Genomic DNA, 19,305 nt, shown 5'->3' with positions numbered 1-19,305 from the left:
TCTATGAATAAATAATTTTATAAAATAAAATTTTCTAATAGCCACGTTAAGAAAAAAAAAAAAAACAGAAATAGGGGCGCCTGGGTTGCCTTTAGCTCAGATCATTTTCCCAGGGTCCTGGGATCGAGTCCTACATCAGGCTTCCTGTGGGGAGCCTGCTTCTCCCTCTGCCTATGTCTGTGTCTCATGAATGAATGAGTAAAATCTTAAAAAAAAAATACATGAAATTAATTGTAATAGTATATTTAGCCTAATGTAACCATTTCAGTGTGTGATCAATATAAAAACTTTATTAATGAGACTTTAAATTTTTTTTTATTAAGCCTTCAAAATCCAGTGTGTATTTTAACCTGTACAGCACATCTCAATTCAGACTAGTCACATTTCAAGTGCTCAGGAGCCACATGTGGTCAGTGGCTACTGTGCTGCACAGCGCAAGTCTAGGTCCTCAACTCTAGAATCCAACAATCCTGAGAGTTCGAGCCCTGACTCTGCTACTTATTGGCTGTGTGACTTGGAGCAAGTCACTCAACATCTCTGAGACTTGTTTCCTCCTGTGTGAAGTAGGAATAATGATAGAACCCACTAGTAGGGTTGTTGACAGGGCTTACTAAGATGCTGCATAGGAAGATGCCCCCAGGGAAGTGGGTCGGGTCAAAAAGCCACTTGTTTGGATTGAGTCCTGGGTTCACCACGTCTCCCATCCAGCACCCCTTCCCCCACTTACCACCATCTCTGCCCCAGGTCCCGAATGCGCCGGGAGATGTTGGTGGAGGGGACCCAAGATGAACCAGACATTGACCCCAGCGGGGGTCCTGGCGTCTTGCCACCAGGCCACTCCCACCCAGACCCTACCCCACAGAGCCCCAATTCTGAGGCTGAGGACCAGAAGCCTACTGTGAAGGAACTGGAGCTTCAGGAAGGCTCCGAGGAGAACATCACATCCCCAACCACCCAGGACAAAGCCCAGGTGAGGATCAAGCAGGAACATACTGAGGAGGATGCAGAAGAAGCGGGCAACCAGCTCCAGGACTCAGGGGAGCCAGACAAAGGCCAAGGTTCCCCCAAAGAGGCACATCCTGACGGTCCGGGTAATGACCAACTCCCTAAAGTGGTCCCAGGGCTCCTCCTTCCAGGTGGGACCTCTCCAGACTGCCCCTCACTACAGCTCCCCCAGGAGAGTGAGGGTGGGGAGCGACTCCACCCAGACCCTCTAAGTTTTAAGTCTGTCTCAGAATCCTCGCGCTGTAGCCTGGAAGTGTCCCTGAACTCCCCCTCGGCTGCCTCCTCCCCAGGCCTCATGATGTCTGTGTCACCTGTCCCCTCCTCCTCAGCCCCCATCTCCCCGTCCCCACCCGGCGCCCCTCCTGCCAAAGTGCCGAGTGCCAGCCCCACCACCGACACAGCTGGGGCTTTGCACCCCAGCGCCAAGGTGAACTCCAACCTGCAGCGGCGACATGAGAAGATGGCCAACCTGAACAGCATCATCTACCGGCTGGAGAGGGCTGCCAACCGGGAGGAGGCCCTGGAGTGGGAGTTCTGAAGGCAGGGGCACGAGGGCAAGGGGCTTACCAGGTGGCCAGCTCCCCCTCTCCCACTCACTCTGGCAAACAGACGGGGTGGGGGAAGGAAGGAACTCAACCATCAACATGCAGACAGCAGTGTTATGCAGTTTACGTTTTTTGTTGTAATCCTAGTTCTATGACGTTGTGAGTGAACAGGTGGGGCAAGTGCCACTGCCTCCTCTTTTTGGCACCCTCTACCCCACAGAGCACCCTCTTCTCCACCCTGGCCTCTCTGCAGGAGGCAGAAGCGATGTGGCACCACATTTTCACCTGGAAACTCCAAACTCTTTTAGAAAAATAAATATTTATAGACCTCTTTTAGATATTTTAATAAAGGATCCTTTGGAATTTATTCCCAGCCAATGCTGTTTTGATATTACAGAGAGTTATAAAATCAGGATGCTGTCACAACTGTTGCGAAGTATACACTGAAGTTGTGTCGTTCTTGCCACTAGATGAGATTAAAAGAAGACAGTTGTTCAAAGCCATCACAAAACACTATAAGACTGACCAAAATTTAGATAACCCTTGAACTACAGTTTTTTTTTTCCATATCTGTCTGTGAGACACAGCACATTGCTACTGCCCTTCCAGAAACCGTGCTGAAAAGAGAAAGTCCAAAAGACTCTAAATGAAAACCTCGATGCCGTTGAGGATGTGTTTCATTCTGGTGGTCTGTTTTGCAACCTTGATAACACAGAACGTCCCGTGCCATTGTAAATGTTGTAGAGATGTGGGCTGTAGCCGACCATCCTACCCGAGATGTGACATGGTACAAAACAAACTGCTTCTGCTCCCTCTAGTCAGAAACCTGTGGGCCACGGACGTTGGACACACAGCCTGTCCATCTGTAGACAAGATGTGTTTCTGGATCTTCTGGGAAGCCAGGCAAGGGGTCAGGTGATTGGAGGGCAGCACTTGAGCCAGGGTGACCCCGATCCCCAACCTGATTCGTGGCCACCGCACAGGAAGTTTCCCCACTGGCTTTCCAGAGCAGGACTGCAGCCACCATCTTCCCCTCCCTATGTTTTAAGAAAATAACAGCTTTGGTCATCCCATGAGCACCTGGCACCAAAAAGTAGATTCCTCCAACTAGTGACCCCAACTACCCTTCTTGCCATCTCCTTTCTCAAGTTGACACAGGTGCTATTTCTGGAAGGCACCTGCAACTCCCAAGTCCACACAGAACAAAGAGAAAATGTTGAGTTCACCGCAGCAGGACCACTGTATCCCAGTCTCTAAATCTACCCTCCTGCCTTCCAACACACGACCTTTTGGGAAGCAAAGACTCAATCCCCCCAACTCAGAGAAGCCCTTCTTCTAGAATCTTCGTTGTCAGGGTTTCTGGTGGGAGAGTTCCCAGTTTGGACGGAACAGCCACCATGTTGTTTTTTTACTCTCTTTCCTGTTATTATTTCTTTTTCCTTTTTCAAACTCTCTGCGGGAAGGCTGAATTGGTGACTCCCCAGCTGAATCCGGAATGACAATGAAAATAGGGCCATAATCAGTGCCAATCCAGTGCCAGGGGGAGATGGCTGATGGGTTTCAAGGATGCAGCAAGCATTTTGAAACCAGGCCAGCAAAATCCAGTGACCAGAAGGGGACAGTTGAGAGCTGTTCCAGAAATCTCAACTCTCATGCACCCAGGCCAGGCTGCAGTCTCCACAATCCATGAAGAACAACACAAACCTTGCAGGAAAACATCATTTTCCATACATCCAGGCTATGCATTGAAGAGTTTTCCACTGTATACATTTTTATCCAGATGAAGGTATTTTTATATTTTGACAATAGGAAACAGTGACCAATTTTCAGAGTAATCAAATCTGGAACAAATGAAACATCTTTTAGCCACCACCGCCCTATTGCAATTAAGACAACTGTGAGGGAATACACCACTTTCTACTGTTGAAACCCCCACAACACTGAAATCCGGGCTCACCCGCAGACTACAAATCTTAGAGGACTAAATCTGGCTTTTGTGTGACGGGATTTGATTAAGCACTTAGTATATAGTCTTTTGAACACGGAAATCCTGTTGTACTTAAAGCTAGCAGACCCATGAACAACTTTGTCAGGTTCACGTCCTGTAACGGTAAAAGCAAAACAAAAATCCACAAAATCATTTCTATGAGAGATTGATGAACTTTGTTTAAAATTTTAAAAATAACACGTTCTGTAAACGCGTCGCTCAATACAGAATTGTATAATAATGTCTAGGTGTCCTGCTTGCTTTGTTCTGGAGCTGGGGATGTCAATTAGGGGTCCAGTCTGGCCCTCAGAGATGTTTTACAAAACATTTTTTTTGAAAACCTGGCTTTTAAATTAGTTTGCCACCATTAAAATATGGGGGCACATCACGTAAAAATTGCAATTACCAATTTCTCTTAAAAACCATAAGATCGGGGGGATCCCTGGGTGGCTCAGCGGTTTAATGTCTACCTTTGGCCCAGGGCATGATCCTGGAGTCCCGGGATCGAGTCCCACATCGGGCTTCCTGCATGGAGCCTGCTTCTCCCTCTGCCTGTGTCTCTGCCTCTCTCTCTCTCTCTCTCTCTCTCTCTCTCTTTCTCTCTCTCTGGTCTCTCATGAATAAAGAAATAAAATCTTTTTAAAAATGAATAAAAAAAAACACATAAGATCTGGCCACACTGGGCCCACGTTTCAATGTGACAGCAGCTCCCCCCTTGAGACAGGACACTTGGCTGTGATCACCCTCAGTCCTCACCTGTGCCACCTGCCTAAGTCCTATGACATCTCTGTTAGCAATTGTGCTATGGGCTCCAGCAAAAGAAAATGGAAGGTTTGGAATCCATTTTTTGGAATCCAGAGCAAGTTAAGCTCTGGGGCTGAGATCATGCCCTGCCCACACCTCAGTGGCGTGAGGAACAGGTGTCCTCAGCCTCCTGATAAGAAAATGCTGGGATACCTGGGTGGCTCAGAGGTTGGGCATCTGCCTTCCACTCAGGGCATGATCCTAGAGTTCTGGGATCGAGTCCTGCATTGAGCCTCCCTGCATGGAGCCTGCTTCTCCCTCTGCCTATGTCTCTGCCTCTCTCTGTATGTTTCTCATGAATAATAAATAAAATCTGAAAACAAAAAAAAAGAAGAAGAAAGGAAAATGCTAAGAGGGGCTTCCTAGTAACCAACAGAGCATTCATTGCCTCTTCCCATGCTGTTTAACCCAGGCCTTGGTTTTCCCCGTCTGAGAAATAGGGGTCTCACAGCAGCCAGCTCAGGTGAGTATGAGGAATCGTCATGCACATAAAATACGTAAGACAGTGTATGGCACATCACGACTCTACATTACCTATTGTTATCATGAGCAGGGTTGGGTTCTTCCAAGCCGTGATGGTGAGTCTGTGCTTCAAGCTGTTGGAGGGTTTTTTCCCTGACCAATAATGTCCGGAGAGCCCCTGGGGTGGCATTACTCATCCATGAGCCAAGGCCACATGCTATCCCAAGACAGACCTTTTCTCTCTGCTGGGAAACCTTCTGCATGTCCTTAAAGTGGGAATTAAGGGATTAATTAAATTCATTGGAATAACTAATTACTCCAAAGCCGGCAGGTTGGCCCCTTGGGGTGCCTGATCACTCCATCAGTGCAGGGAGGGGGGCGTCCAGGAGGCCAAGGTCAAAATGGTCCCGTAGAGGTCCTGAGCTAGCCCTTAGGGGTTCGCTCAGAGTTGGAGAGGAGAAGGAGAGTCCAGAGCTTAAGGCGAGGGGCCAGAGCACCTGGTTTCAACCCTGGCTCTACTTGGAGCCATAGCACCTTGGGTAAAAGCCTGAACTGCTCTGTGCCGCCTCCCTTTTCCAAGCTGTGTGGATGAGGTAGGGATGGCACCTTCCCTTAAGGCGGTTTTAAGGACTCAAATGAAGCAGAGCCAAGGACTGACCCTTTGGGCCCTCAGTTCACACCTCTGGAAAAACAGAAGGCAGAAACCCCTGGGATATGGCTCCCTGGTGTAAGTGGGGCAGGAGTAGGGAAGCCACATCGAACACACACACAAGCCACCTGAGAACCTGCGGAAACAGGTGCCCCCAGCCTCCGGGAAATAAAGCTCCATCCTGGACCATCATCTTTGTGTTGACATTGTCTGCAGTTGCTGCTCATCTGGAGTGGAAAATGCGGTAAAAAACACAGAAATGTGGAATTCTGAACTAGGGAGCACAGGCGAGTGGGGAATGGTGAGGCCAGAAGGGAACGAGAAGGCAGGGAAGGACTTGGAGGAGGGTGAGAGGTAGTAATTTTCAATCGGGGGAGAGCAGAGAGTTGAGTTGGGGGAAATTTGGTGACTGTCCAGGTAATAAGTATTTATTGAGTGCCTACATGTGCTCAGTGACTCAGTGGCAGGAACATGGGGAACCATGAGAGTATAAGTAGTGGAGTCCAGGAAGGCTTCCTGGAGGAAAGGACATTGCAGCTGACACCTGAAATACTATAGGAGCTGGGGAGAAGCAGGGACAAGAACATGGGGAAACAGGTCCAAAGAAGGCTGGAATTTGAGGTGGGAGTGGAAGGAAGTAGAAGGATGAGGGTCAGATGCTGAAGCCCGTTGGGACATGGTGGGAAATAGGCTTTTCTCCTGAGGGTACTGGAAGCCATAGAGGGTGTGAGAGGGAGTTGCTATGGTCAAACTTGCACCTTAGGAGGTTAGGAGGTTCCATCTGCCTGGAGAGATGCAAGCCAGAGGGGAGCAGTAGGGCCCACCCCTACCATAGGCCCTGACCCTCAGGCCTCGATGGTCCTTGCTTCCTACCCCTGCCCTCCTTTGGCTCCTAGTTAAGCTCCTGCATTGGGCCAGTAGCCCTACCTCCCATCACCTACTGGTGAGTGAAAAAAAACAGACCTCACCAGGCTGATTGGCCAGGGCCTGCCAGGGTGGCTATTCTCTTTTTTTTTTTTTTTAAGATTTTATTTATTTATTCATGAGAGACATAGAGAGAGAGGCAGAGAGAGAAGCAGGCTCCATGCAGGAAGCCCGACGTGGGACCCGATCCCAGGATCACACCCTGGGCTGCAGGCGGCGCCAAACCGGTGCGCCACCGGGGCTGCCCCAGGGATGCTATTCTTGAGATCCTTCTAAAGGCCAGGCTCTGCATAGCTAACGGCACAGGGTGTATCTTGCTCTAGGATCTGGTCTGCCCTTGCAGGCACCCTGGAGGCTGAAGTCACTCCTGCAAACTCAAGAGCAGTAGGGATGGAGCAAGGACACCACCTTGAGTGACCTTAGTCAAGGTGACTCCTCACCCCCAAGTCCATTTCCCCATCTGCCACAATGAAGGGGTAAGTCTTGGTCTCATGACCTTCTCCAGCCCTCCAGGGTGTAGTTGTTAAAAGCACTGGCTTTGGACTTGGCCTGGCCTGGGTTTGACTCTCCACTATCAGGCAATCTAGAGTCCTTCAATGAGATTCAGTTTCCTTACCTGTAAAATGGACAAGATCATAATAGTATCTATCTGTGTTGTTGTCTCTTAACACCTAACAAATAACGCCAAAACCTAGTGGTTTAAAAGGGTAAACATTTACCTCTCAATCTCTTGGGCCAGGAATTTGGGAGTGGTGTAACTGGGTGGTTCTGGCTCCTAGATCCCTCACGAGGGTTACCATTGAGCCGCCAGCTGGGCTGCAGTCTTCCGAAGGCCAGGCCGTTCTGGGTCTGGAAAATCTGCCTCCAAAATGGTGCACTCCCATGAGACTGTTGAGCTGGTACTGGCTTGTTGGCTGAGGGTTTCAGTTCCTCTGGAAGGGCTGCTCCAGCATCCCCACAACATGGCAGCCAACAGTGAGCAAGGCAGAGGCTGCGCGGTCTTCTGGGACCCAGATTTGGAAGCCTCACTGTCACTCCCACAGTATTTTCTTGGCCACGCAGTTCTGCCGTGATTCAGGGTGGGAGGGGATAGCCCAAAGGCAGGGACACCAGGAGGCAAGGATCATCAGGGCCCCTCATGGGGGCTGGCTACCACACTGCCTTAGAAGTCTCTTTGAAGATTAAATGAGCATTTCCTAAGCTGTGGCCCTAAAATCCCTGTTACCTACTGACCCAGACTTCCGGGAGCCAGAACCCAGGAATCTGCATTTTTAAGCCATACCTCCGCCCCTCTCCAAGTGACTAGACATCATAGGTGTCAGTAAATGGGAGGCAGTCCTAATTTCATTTTGTTTTGTTGGCCCCAGTGGGTGGGCCAGGCCCCCCAGAAGGATGCTGGTGGAACAGAAGAGCACAGGCACGCAGAACAAACATTCCCTGGGTGTCTTGGCATAGTCGGGAATGGCTGGGTTGAGAGATATTTTGATTCACTTAAAGATGTGTGGACAGTTCATTGGGAAGATCCAGAGGTGATCCGTGAAATCCAAAGGCAGGAGGGTTCAGCCGGACATTGGGGCACCAGTCTCTCTCACAGGCAGCCCTCACACCTGAGTCTGCTCCTTCCAAATCCAACTTCTCGGGACACTGCCTGGCTCAGCTTGTGTCTGAGGACCAACACCTGCCAGGCAACCAGTCAGGAGGGAAGAATCGAGTGAGCTCATTGGGGAGGGGAGGCAGTGATTGGCGTCTCAGTGCTAAGCCCTGGGGGATGCACCTGAGGCGGACCTGGTACCCACAAGCAGGAGCAATTTTAGAAACTGGGACAAGGAGCAGAAACTTTTCCATAGCTAAGTTTGTGTAAAGTCAGGTAAGGTATCTGGGGAGGAGTTGGGTGTGGATAGTTGAGACAAAAGAGCCCCACTTAGAACATAGAAGGTGCAGTGCTATTCTTTCAGTATTTTTTCGCTCCCAAGAGATGGAAGTCTTCCAAGGAAAGGATGTCCCAGGGAATACCATCCAGCACTAACCTTCTCCCCACTGAGCTGACAGGAGCTCTACATTTGGTACCCTAGGGCCATGCTCCTTAGAGGGAACAGCTACAAATCACTTGAACTTACCCGTTAGGAAGCCTCTGGCTGCAAATAACAAAAACATTCCTCCCAAAGCTTTATTTTTTTTTAAGATTTTATTTATTTATTCATGAGAGACACAAAGAGAGACAGGGGCATAGACAAAGGGAGGAGAAGCAGGCTCCCTGTAGGAGCCCAATGTGGGACTTGATCCCAGAACTCCGGGATCATGCCCTGGGCCTAAAGCAGACGCTCAACTGCTGAGCCACCCAGGCGTCCCCCTCTCAAAGCTTTAAACAAAGACATTTATTACTTCAAATAACAAGATATCCTTAGATTCATCAGCTCAAGGATATCTTTAAGTGTGTGCAAAACCCAGCAGGGCATATTTTCCTTAGCGCAGCCTACTTCATGATCACAAAATGGCTGCTACAGCTCTAGGCATCAGACATAACTTACCACCAGAGAACAATGAAGAGCTCCTCATTGTGTCTCTTTTAATTTATTTTTTATTTTTTTAAAGATTTTATTTATTTATTCATGAGAGACACAGAGAGAGGGGCAGAGACACAGGCAGAGGGAGAAGCAGGCTCCATGCAGGGAGCCCGATGTGGGACTCAATCCCAGGTCTCCAGGATCACACCCTGGACTGAAGGCTGCGCTAAACCACTGAGCCACCCAGGCTGCCCTGTGTCTCTTTTTAGAATCAAGAAGACCCTTATACTCACATCTCTTTGGCCGAAATTCAGCCACACAGCCATTCTTTAGGAGCTAAAGTTTAGCTGATCCCTGAAAGTCAAATGGGAGCAGCACAACTAACCATTTAGGGGAGATGGATGTGGGCAACCATGGGCACAGCCCATAGTTTCTGGCCTGGTGGCCCTCCTTGAGGTTCTCACCCCTACCCCAAGTTGCTTCTCAGAATATCCCTCTGAATATATACAATATCCCCCAAAGAGTGTTTGGGTAAGGACAATTTCCCCTACTTTGTCATGCTTCTGGGATGTTTTAGTCATTGTTAGACACGTGCCCCAAACATCCCCCTTCAGTCAAAAGGAAACACTGACATATTATTAGCAGGTAGGTGCACAGCACTTGGGTACTGACCAACTTGTCTCCCGTCCCCCTTTCAGATGTTGCAAGGAAACAGTCCAACCCTAAAAAGCTGGCAGGCAACAGCACCCTTTGTGACCCTCCCTCTTGAGGCTGTCTCTCCTGCTACTTCCCCCATCCTATACCCCAGACCCTGCGGAGGTTGTGGTCACAAATACCACAGGGAGCACCCTGATTCATTCCGTGTGGGGAACCACTTCCCCAGCTCCCATGTCAGCCATGGTCCCAGGAGGGGTAGGAGTCATTACTCAGCACACTGGCTGCTCACAGCAGCAGGATTCCCTGACCTTGGTATTTTTCATTTCTTATTCTTGAACTTGATTCTGCGGACTGAGGACTGTAGGTTACTCCTCCTAAGCCACCTTTTCCTGAATGTGCACAATTTTTCCAGACTGGCAAGGGAGACATGTGACTCAAGTTCTGAATCTACATTAGGAGGACCTCGGGCCTAGTCCATCATGTTGGGCGACCTTGGGCCAGCCCCTTCCCATCTGTGAATCCCCCATTAGCCCAGCAAACAGGCTCCATGAGTCTAAGATACACAGCATGAGCATCACCACCATCCACCCTGTGCTCATGGCAGACATCGCTAAACAGTTATCGGTTCTTTCCCTCTGAACCAGCACTAAAGCTAGAATGCTCCTCACTCCAGGGCCCAGGCAGCCACCATAAACTGATCTGTGAAGAGAGGCAGGTTTAACTCTTCTGTTTGCTATCGCCGACATTCCTCCCAACTGTCAGGCCTTCAGCCCACAGTTAACTTTTAAATCCTCACTTTCCACGGGACGCCTGGGTGGCTCAGTGGTTGAGCATCTGCCTTTGGCTCAGGGTGTGATCCCAGGGTCCTGGGATCAAGTCCCACATCGGCTTCCCTACAGGGAGCCCGCTTCTCCCTCTGCCTGTGTCTCTGCCTCTCTCATGAATAAATAAAATCTTTTTTTTTTTAAAGATTTTATTTATTTATTCATGACAGAGAGAGAGAGAGAGAGAGAGAGAGAGAGGCAGAGACACAGGCAGAGGGAGAAGCAGGCTCCACACAGGGAGCCCGACGTGGGACTTGATCCTAGGTCTCCAGGATCAGGCCCTGGGCCGAAGGCAGTGCTAAACCGCTGAGCCACCGGGGCTGCCCTGAATAAAATCTTTAAAAAATCAATCAGGGACACCTGGGTGACTTATCGGTTTGGCGCCTGCCTTCGGCCCAGGGCGTGATCCTGGAGACCCAGGATCGAGTCCCACGTCGGGCTCCCCGCGTGGAGCCTGCTTCTCCCTCTGCCTCTCTCTCTCTGTGTCTCTGATGAATAAATGGATAAAATCTTTAAAATAAAAAATCAATCAATCAATCCTCACTTTCCCCCTGCCTCCTCTCACTTCTGAAAAGGAACTTTGCAACTCCATACCCTCCTCCCCCTTATCCTTCTGGAAGGCTCTGCCCTTCTTCCATAGGATTCTAGAGGCTCAGCTGTGTGAACTTAGATTTCTTAACATGAATCTCATTTCCTCGTCTGTAAAATGGAGCTGGCATCTGCCATGAGGTTGAGATGTGGTTGGCAGAGCATCAGCCATGGGCACCCAACATACACCAGTCACTTCTCCTGTAGGGCCTGCCCTGCTAGACAAATCCATGAAGGATTCTGATGGAGGAAGAAATGACACAGTCAGTCATAACTTGATAAATCTTTTATTTTCGCCTTTATATTTCCCTCCCAGGCTGCCTGATGTCTCTGTCCCCACCCAACTCTGGAGGCAGCCTGACCCCATCTTGTGCTTTTTATTGGGGGGGGGGTGGAGAAGGGGGGCCAGTGGTAGGCACTGTACCTTTATAGAGCTTGTAAACCTGCACCAGAATAGGGGCCAACCCCTCATCCCACCAGCTGGGTCTGGCCAGGAGATGGGCTCTGGGCAGCTCCTAACCTCCCTGGAGACCCGGAGCCTATGGACAAGAGCAACCATCCCCACCCCCTCCACTGAGGACCTGGAAAGGAGGGGGATGGGAAGCGTACAAAGACCCCCAGAGGCACCTGTCAGGAGAACAGGACTTGCTGGGGAGAAGGTGGAGAACCAGGTGAGATTCTTGAGGTGCCTTTGGCTCCTGGCCTTCTCCTTGGGGGCAGTTCCAACTGCCCCCAAAACCCTCAGCCAAGCCCTCCCACCAGCTAACAAGAAACAAAAGCAGTGAAAACACCAAGCTCTGTTGCTAGCGGGGATAAAATACCCTAAGCATTAAAAATTAAATTAAAACTGAAGCCCCAGTCAACTGAGCCAGCAGTGAGCTGGTGATTGTAGACACAGACACCCCCCATTCTTCCCCAAGCTCCAAGGCCTCCAAAAACAGCAGGAAGGGGCCTCAGGGCCAAGTCTGACTGTCACTGAGAGGGACCCTCTGGGGAAATACAGTTTGGGGCGTACGTGTCCTCAGGTGATCCCCAGTGTGGGGCACTGAGGACTGTAAACATAACCCAGCTTGTGGGCCAGGGGTGCCCCAGCCCCACCCCCGAGATTCTCCCTGGATGAAGAATGGCCACTGTGGTAAGTACAGTAAAACAGCAGGCGATCTCGAAGCAAAATAAGACCTGGTCTCTCCACCAGAGTATCAGGAGCAGAGGTGGGCTGGGACAGTGACAGAGTGAGAGGGTTCCAGAAGCCAAACACACAGCTTGGCAGCTGTTTCTCTGTAGTACCAGATCAGCACCCAGACCCTTTCTGGGTGGTGAGTCGCTCACGGCCACCCATCCCTGGGGAGCCTGCTGGAAAGTCAGCTCAGGCCACGGCTGCCCAGCTCAGGACTGGACAAGATCAGGCCGGCTCCTGAGAGGCTCCACCCTAGGCTGGGGCAGAGGACCCGCTCCAGGAGGAGGAGGCTAAATATATGGCGGTTAGAGAGTGTCAGGAGGGCACGTGAGCACCCCCAAAGGGACAAAGACATGGCCCAAACTGGAGGGCCACTGCTGCACCAGGAGTACCGCCTCAAGGCCTGGCTGAGGCCCAGGGCAAAGTCCTGCCTCAGCCCCACTCCAAGCCAAGAGCCCTTGGAACCAGGCAATCTCACCACACCGGTCAGGCATTAAAATCTGCTCCTGTGCCACTTTCTGCACCTGCTTCTGGCGCCAGTAAGGACACCTGGAGCCAGGCCCTGGAGCAAAAGGAGGTCAAACCCGGGTGTGGTGTGACAGGGCCAAGGCTTCTCTCTGACCAGGTCCAGTCCAGGCCGCCAGGACCGGGGCTCCCCCAGCACTGCCTTTTAGGTCACAGAGTCTCACGAGGTCCCGGTCACCCCAGCAGGGCCTATTACCAGCAACAGGCCTTTGCCAGGTGACTCTGGCGGGGCCTGGGGCGGGAGTGCCCTGGACACCAGGCCTCGGGCAAACCGAGCCCCTGGGTGCTCCTTAGGATCAGGCATGCGGCCCCCTGCGGATCCCACAGTCCTGAAGCACCCCTCGGCACCCGGCATCGGCATCGTCTCTTGAGCAGGGTTCCCCAGGACCGGGCCCCCCTGGCCTCCCAGGGCAGGGCCTGTCAGCACGAGGCCTGGGGCTGAGCTCGGTCCAAAAGCAGGAGCTCTCCGCCGGCCCGGCCCGGGGGGCCTCAGGGCTGGGCCCGGCTCCTGAGCCACCGGCTCCTGAGCGCCCTCACCTCCTGCCCGTACTGCTGGTGGAGCCGGACAAAGGAGGCGGCGTGCAGAGGCCCGTTGGGTTCCGAGACCCGCCGCCGGGGGGGCAGGGGCGGCGGGGGGCCGGGCCTGGAGCGGGAGGCAGCGCCCGCGGGGCCGGGGGCGGGGCCGGGGCGGGGCCGGGGCGGGGCGGGGCCGGGCGCGGGGGGCTCGGCGCTCCACACGGCGCAGGCGCAGCCGTTCTCCTTGGGCGCGAGCGCCGGGGGCCGGCGCGGCGGCGGCGCACAGTCCCCGGCCCGCACGGTCGCCAGCTGCTGCTCCAGCTCGCGCACCACGAGCCGCAGGTAGTCGAAGCTGGCCCGCGACAGCGCCTTCACCCAGCCCTCCATGGCAGCCTGGTTCTCGGCGGCCAGCACGTAGGTGCGCGCCCGGGCCCCCGCGAAGCGCACGGCGAAGGCGAACTCCTCGGCGGCCTCGACCAGCTCCACCGTGCAGCCCTCCAGGATGATGACGCCCACAGGCTCGCGGCTGGCCCGGTCCTCGAAGTAGAAGAGCATGTTGCCGCGCAGCACGAACCAGCGGCGGTGGTAGGCCGCGTGCCGGCCGCCTTTCTTGTACAGGAAGCCCGAGTTGTCCACTGGGGTGTCGCAGGTGGCGTAGAAGGCCAGGCTGCGCTCGTTCAGCTTCATGGCCGCGCCGCCGGGGCCTGTCCCCCACCCCGACCAGGACAGCGGTGACTCACTCGGCCGCCGCCACCAGGCGCCCCCGCCCCCCCAGCCTCGCCGCAACCTCCCTGCCACCCTCGGCCACCACAGCCCTCAACGCTCCTCTCGCACAGGTAGGGAAACTGAGGCTCCCGGAGCAGAAGCGGGCTGCCCAAGCTCACACAGCCCTTCAGGGGCAGAGCCGGGGCCCCAACCCAGGTCTGACTGGCCCCAGGAGCCTCCCCGGAGTAAGGCCGAGCGTGACCACTGCGTGCCAAGCATCTTCTATATATTAACTCGTTTAATCTCGCAGCAGACCTCAACTGGCAGGGCCTAGCACCTCCCCATTTGACAGATGGGGTAACAAAGGACAGAGAGGCTAGTCACTGGCAGAAGGTCACAAAGCAAGTCGGGCAGAACTGAAATTCAAGCCTAGGCCTCATTTCAGGCATGGATGCTTTCATCATCCCCAGAAACCAGACCAGCTATCTTTTTGTGGTCCCTTCCAGGTCCCAGCTCTGCTTTTATAACTCAGCTTTGATTTGCCTATCCATGAAACGGGGATGTGAACAGAACTTATTTTGGAAGGCTATGGGGACTTCACTGGTCAAACATCCATTAAGCACCCACATGTACTAAGTACTGTTGCAGGCAGTGGGAATACACCCGTAAACAAGACAGAGAGGGTCGCTGGCCTTGTGGTGCTGACGTGCTAGTGGCAGGTGAAGGGGGCAGACAATTAACAAACAGATAAAATATATCTGCCAGGTGGTCTGCAGTGCTGTAGAAAGTATAATACAGGGAAGGGGCTTGGGGTATTAGGGACAAAAGGAGCGTTTGATTTTAATGGGAGTCAGGAAAGGGTGTACTGAGAAAGTAACACCTGAGCAGAGACCTGAAGGAGGTGAGGGAGGGAGCTCCAGGCACATACCAGAGGGGACAGCAAGTGCAAAGGCCCTGAGATAGGAACCTGCTGCTGTGCTTGAGGACCAACCAGGAGGTTGGTGAGGCCGAAGCAGAGGGGGAAGGGAAGGAGAAGAAAAGACTGTTATGAAGTGACCCAGATAAAAGGCCCAGGGTTTGGCCCACACTTATAGGAAGGGGGTGGGGACAGCATCAGGTGCTCACTTAAAGCAGAGCAATCTAACTCTATACACTTGGCCCAGTGATTTTTATCCACCTTCCCCCAAGGAGAACGTGATGGGAGCAACATTGGCCAGACGAGACTAACTGGGAGGTGGAACATGGGCCCCCAACTTAGCCATACCTCCCTTTAGAGTTCTTCATGACCACTTTGTTCAGGCTTTACAGCCCCACTCTGCATAGGACAGTAGCTATATTTTTAAGAGGCAAAGGATGTAAAGTCCTTGGATTGCAGAAGGTACTCAATTAATGCTCATTCCCCAGCCAGGTGGTGCCTTCCACAGGGCCTGGAGGAATGACATATGGCTGGTGACTCTCCTGAGAGCATCTGCCAAGCCAGGCATCCTGACCCAGAGGAGAGGGGAACAACTGCTCCCTACTGAATCTACCTCATCTAACTTGCCTGAGCAGTCAAGAAAGGCTTCCTGGAAGAGGCAACATGAGCTATGATTTGGTAGCTGAAATCAGCCTGTCTTGACCTAGCAGTGGGGCCAACATCAGAGAGAAGGCTCAGGGCTGAAGGCTCAGGGTGGTGGGTGTTTAATCCCTGCTCTGCCTACCTGAACTGAGTGACTTCAGACATAGGGTGCCCTTCTGAGACTCAGTTTCTCTGTCTGCAAAACAGGACTCATGAGCTCTCCCTACACCCCAACAACTGTATGTGGACCCTGGCTCCATTTCTCACAGGAACCACCCACCCTACTTGGCCCCATCTCCCTCCTACCTCTCAGGCCACTGCTTGCCTCCCTGCCCTCTGCCCAGTCTGCTGTCGGCTTGCTCTTCTCTGGGTTCAAATGTCAGCTCTGTAGTGTCCAGGTTGTGTGACCCCGGGCAAGCTTTAAGCTTCTCTGGGCCTCTGTTTCCACATCTGTAAAATGGGATCATAATAGCACCTATGTCAGGGTGTTGTGATGATGACACAGTGACTTTATAGAAGGTGCTGAGCATCGTGCCAGGCACACGGTATACACTCAGCAGTGGTAGTATTGATACTCTTCTCTGCCTTGCCAGATGCTCCCCTCAACACTCTCTCAGCAAATGGCTCTGCCTTCTCCCCCCCCCCCCCCGCACTCCCCCTCACTCATCAAGCCCAGCTGATTCCTCCATCACCACCTCTTCCAAATCAGTGGCCTAATATCTCTGCCGTCTACCACCTCCCCATCCTAGGTCCCTATCGTTGCTCGCCTAGACAGCTGCAATAGCCTCCTCAGACTCTCCCTGCCTCCACCCTTGCCCCTTCCATGTCCCTGAAGAGCCAAGCTCCCTCCTTGGCCCCTCCCCTGGCCCCACTACAATCCATTCCCCTCAGAGGGATCCTGTTAAGATAAGTCCAACCATACCCCTCCTCTACTATGAACCCTTCCATGACTCCCTACTTGTTCCAGCATTTAGTCTTCCCCACGGCCTCCAAGTGCCCTTCCCCTGTCTCTTTCCCCCTTGCTCATTCAGCTCCAGCCACCCTGGCCTCCTTGCTGTTCCTCAAACACACACACACACACACACACACACCAGCCTTTGCCCTGGCTGTTCTGCCTGCCTGGAATGCCTTTCTTTCTTCACATTGCTGACTTCTCATCCTTCAGTTTCAGCTTAACCATCACCTCCTCAGGGAAGCAGTCCCTGACCACCCTATATGCAAGAGATCCCCCACCCCAATCATTCTCCTACACCCCAATCTGAAATTACCTGGGTCATCTTTGCCTACTCTACAAGGGCAGGGTTTTTTTGCCTGAATTCCAGGGCCTGGCATGTAGTTGGTGCTCAAATACCTGTAGAATGAATCAGACAGTTATCTTCTGAAATCTCTCAACAGCCCCGTAAGAAGGGATCTATTCATAAACCAGCATTCACAGACTGGAAAATGGAGACAGAGAGGTAAAGTAACTTGCCCAAAGGCACAATGCTGTGCCCGGAGTCACATGCTCCAGGCAACCAGCACAAAGGGGCTGGTCTTGGGGTCTCCACCCCATTAAGGCCCAATGAAGAGCAATTTCCCTCATGCTCAGCAGCCCTCTTCCCCTACTGCCCAAATGGGGCCAGCTTAGCCCAAGTCACCATCCAGCACAGAACCCACTCTGCCCATGGCCCTTGCCTCCTCCCGTCCAGCAAAAAAAGGGGAGGGTAGGAAGCAGCAGGGGTGCGGGCTCCCACCTCTGGGAGGGCCTGGTCACCCATTTATCTCCTCACACTCATGCTGTTTTCCAAGAAGTTCAGAGTCCACTGTGGGTACTGCTGTTGATCCAACAGCCTTTGACCAGGCAGGAAGCGGGAGGGAGCCTGGTCTCCCTCCAGTCCCAGGGCCAGGTTCTGCCCTCCACCTTAAGAATGTCACTTCACCTTTCCCAGCCTGTTTCCTCATCTGTCAGGTGGGCTGTGGAGTGGGTTCAATGAGGAAAACCCACTGGCATATTATGGGAAAGGCACCAAAATCACTGCCACTGTGAGTCGGGGTGAGCCTCCTCTATAAAATGAGAATATTAATATCCATTCCTCTGGGGCACCTGGGTGGCTCAGGCATCTGCCTTCAGCCCAGGTCATGATCCCAGGGGCCTGGATGGAGTCCTGCATGGGGCTCCCTGCCCCCACGGGAAGCCTGCTTCCCCTTCTCCCTCTGCCTGCCATTCCCCCTGCTTGTTCGTTCTCCCTCTCCCTCTCTCAAATAAATAAAATCTTTTTTAAAAAAAAATAAATAATAAGATAAGTAACAAGTATTATCCCTCTAGGAAGGGTTGAATAAATCCATTCTGCAAAATGTTTAGCAGGCAGTGAACATTCAGGAAAGCAGCTGTCCAAAAGGCAAATGATTAGCTCAAGGTCTCCAGAGACACAGCTGGCCAGGAACCCAGGACTGGAGAAACTGAGGCATGGCATTTTGGCATTCAATTCAAGAAGCCGGACCGCAGGTGCTGAGACAATCCAGCTGCCACAAGTGTCCCCTAACAGTGGTCACCGGGGGCGGAGGGGGGTGGAGAATAGGGTGTGGCAGGTACCGGCGGAAAAGCGTGCCGAGAACTCCCAGAGCGCCTCTGCAGCAGGGGCCGTGGGGACTCCAGGACCCTCGCCCCAGCCGCGGCCTACGAGCTCGAGCTCGCGCAGAGGCTGGTTCTCCAGGTCTGGCACTGCTCCTAGCTGCCCTCCGCCCCTTTTTTGTGTCTGGTGTTTTCCTTAAAGGGCAGCCAGAGCCCCAGATGAGGTGCTCCGCGGCAGAACGCCGGAGCCAGAGTTCGCGGGCGGCGGAGGTCCCCCGCGGGGGGGTCGTGGGCCAAGCCCGGCCAGCAGCCGGGATCCCCAACGCGTAAACGACCAGTAGCGTGCGGTCGCAGACGAGCAGCTGTCTCCAGCAGAGGTCCCACAGCCCGGGACCCCGAGGCCCACGACGGCCCGAGCCCGGGCTCGCGTCTCCTAGCAGAGCCGCCCGCAGATTCCCCCCAACCCCGCCAGGCCAGCCTTACCTCTCCGTGCAGCCTAGGGAGGCGCGGCGCCCGGGGCGGCCCGGCCATGGCCCGGGACCCACTCGGCGGCGGCGGCGGCGGCGGCAGCAGCAACGGCGGCGCTTTGTCTCCGGGGCGGCCCGGCCGGCGCAGCCGCGGGAGCGCTCCGCTCGGACGGAAGGAGGCGGGGGCAGCCGGACGGTCCACGACCCGCGGGCGGGCCCCTTTAACCCTTCCCAACCCACCCGCGTCGGGCCCGCCCCCGCGTTCGGCCCGCCCCCGGATTGGCCAGCCCCGACTCGGCACGCCCCCGGGGTTCGACACGCCCCCATTGGCCCGTCCCCGAAACCACTCTTAAAGGGACCGCGTCTAATTCCCCAATCCCCAGTGCCTTACTTAACCCAGGCAAGAGGCCTAGAGCCCTGAGACCCACCGCGCTACCAGTCGCTGCAGCCTTAGGCCTGGAGTGGGAAATGGGAAATCCTCCCTGACTAGCATTGCCAGATTTAGCAAATTTAACTCCTAGCTAAATCTGAAAAACAACTCTGCTGAAAATGTGTACTTTATTGGGAAAAAAAAGAATGCAGCACATTGGGGGCGTTTTTGACAAAGTCAATAGAGGACTGTATTATATGCATAGGGTGCCTGGCAACCCTACCCGCTGTCCCAGTGAAGAGGGAAAGTCCTGGAATGGGAGGTGTGGGTTCGGGTCCCACTGAGTCATTTGATCCCTGCGGGCCTTTGAGAAGTCACTTCACTTCTCTAGACCTCTGTTTCCTCACCTGGAAGATACAGTCATTGTAAATAAAGTTCATGGCACACAGTAGGTGCTTTCAGCAAACAGGAACAGCTATTCTTCTTG

General features: G+C 53.3%; 2 protein-coding genes across 2 annotated transcripts in view; one reads left to right on the top strand and one right to left on the bottom strand.

Annotated features, from left to right (window-relative positions):
* Positions 1–4,034, top strand: part of CUX2 (cut like homeobox 2) — a 231,915-nt gene extending 227,881 nt beyond the window's left edge. The window contains exon 23 of the mRNA XM_055323281.1: positions 745–4,034. Within this exon, the coding sequence (XP_055179256.1) occupies positions 745–1,543 (799 nt within the window). The 3' untranslated portion in view covers positions 1,544–4,034. The remainder of the gene's footprint in view (positions 1–744) is intronic.
* A 7,186-nt stretch (positions 4,035–11,220) lies between these two features.
* On the bottom strand, positions 11,221–18,624 carry PHETA1 (PH domain containing endocytic trafficking adaptor 1). Its single transcript, XM_055322791.1, has 4 exons — positions 18,465–18,624; positions 16,699–16,781; positions 15,737–15,880; positions 11,221–13,871 (listed from the first exon to the last, which is right to left on the bottom strand). The coding sequence occupies exon 4, from the start codon at positions 13,852–13,854 to the stop codon at positions 13,141–13,143; it is 714 nt and encodes a 237-aa protein (XP_055178766.1). The 5' UTR covers positions 13,855–13,871; positions 15,737–15,880; positions 16,699–16,781; positions 18,465–18,624; the 3' UTR covers positions 11,221–13,140.
* Positions 18,625–19,305: the final 681 nt, after the last annotated feature.

This window comes from Nyctereutes procyonoides, unplaced genomic scaffold (assembly GCF_905146905.1).
Source record: "Nyctereutes procyonoides isolate TBG_1078 unplaced genomic scaffold, NYPRO_anot_genome, whole genome shotgun sequence".
Classification (NCBI taxonomy): domain Eukaryota; kingdom Metazoa; phylum Chordata; class Mammalia; order Carnivora; family Canidae; genus Nyctereutes; species Nyctereutes procyonoides.
This window is presented reverse-complemented; position numbering and strand designations above follow the sequence as displayed.

Excerpts from the sequence above, each read along its gene's own strand:
- PHETA1 (XM_055322791.1), bottom strand. The coding sequence starts at position 13,854 with ATGAAGCTGAACGAGCGCAGCCTGGCCTTCTACGCCACCTGCGACACC.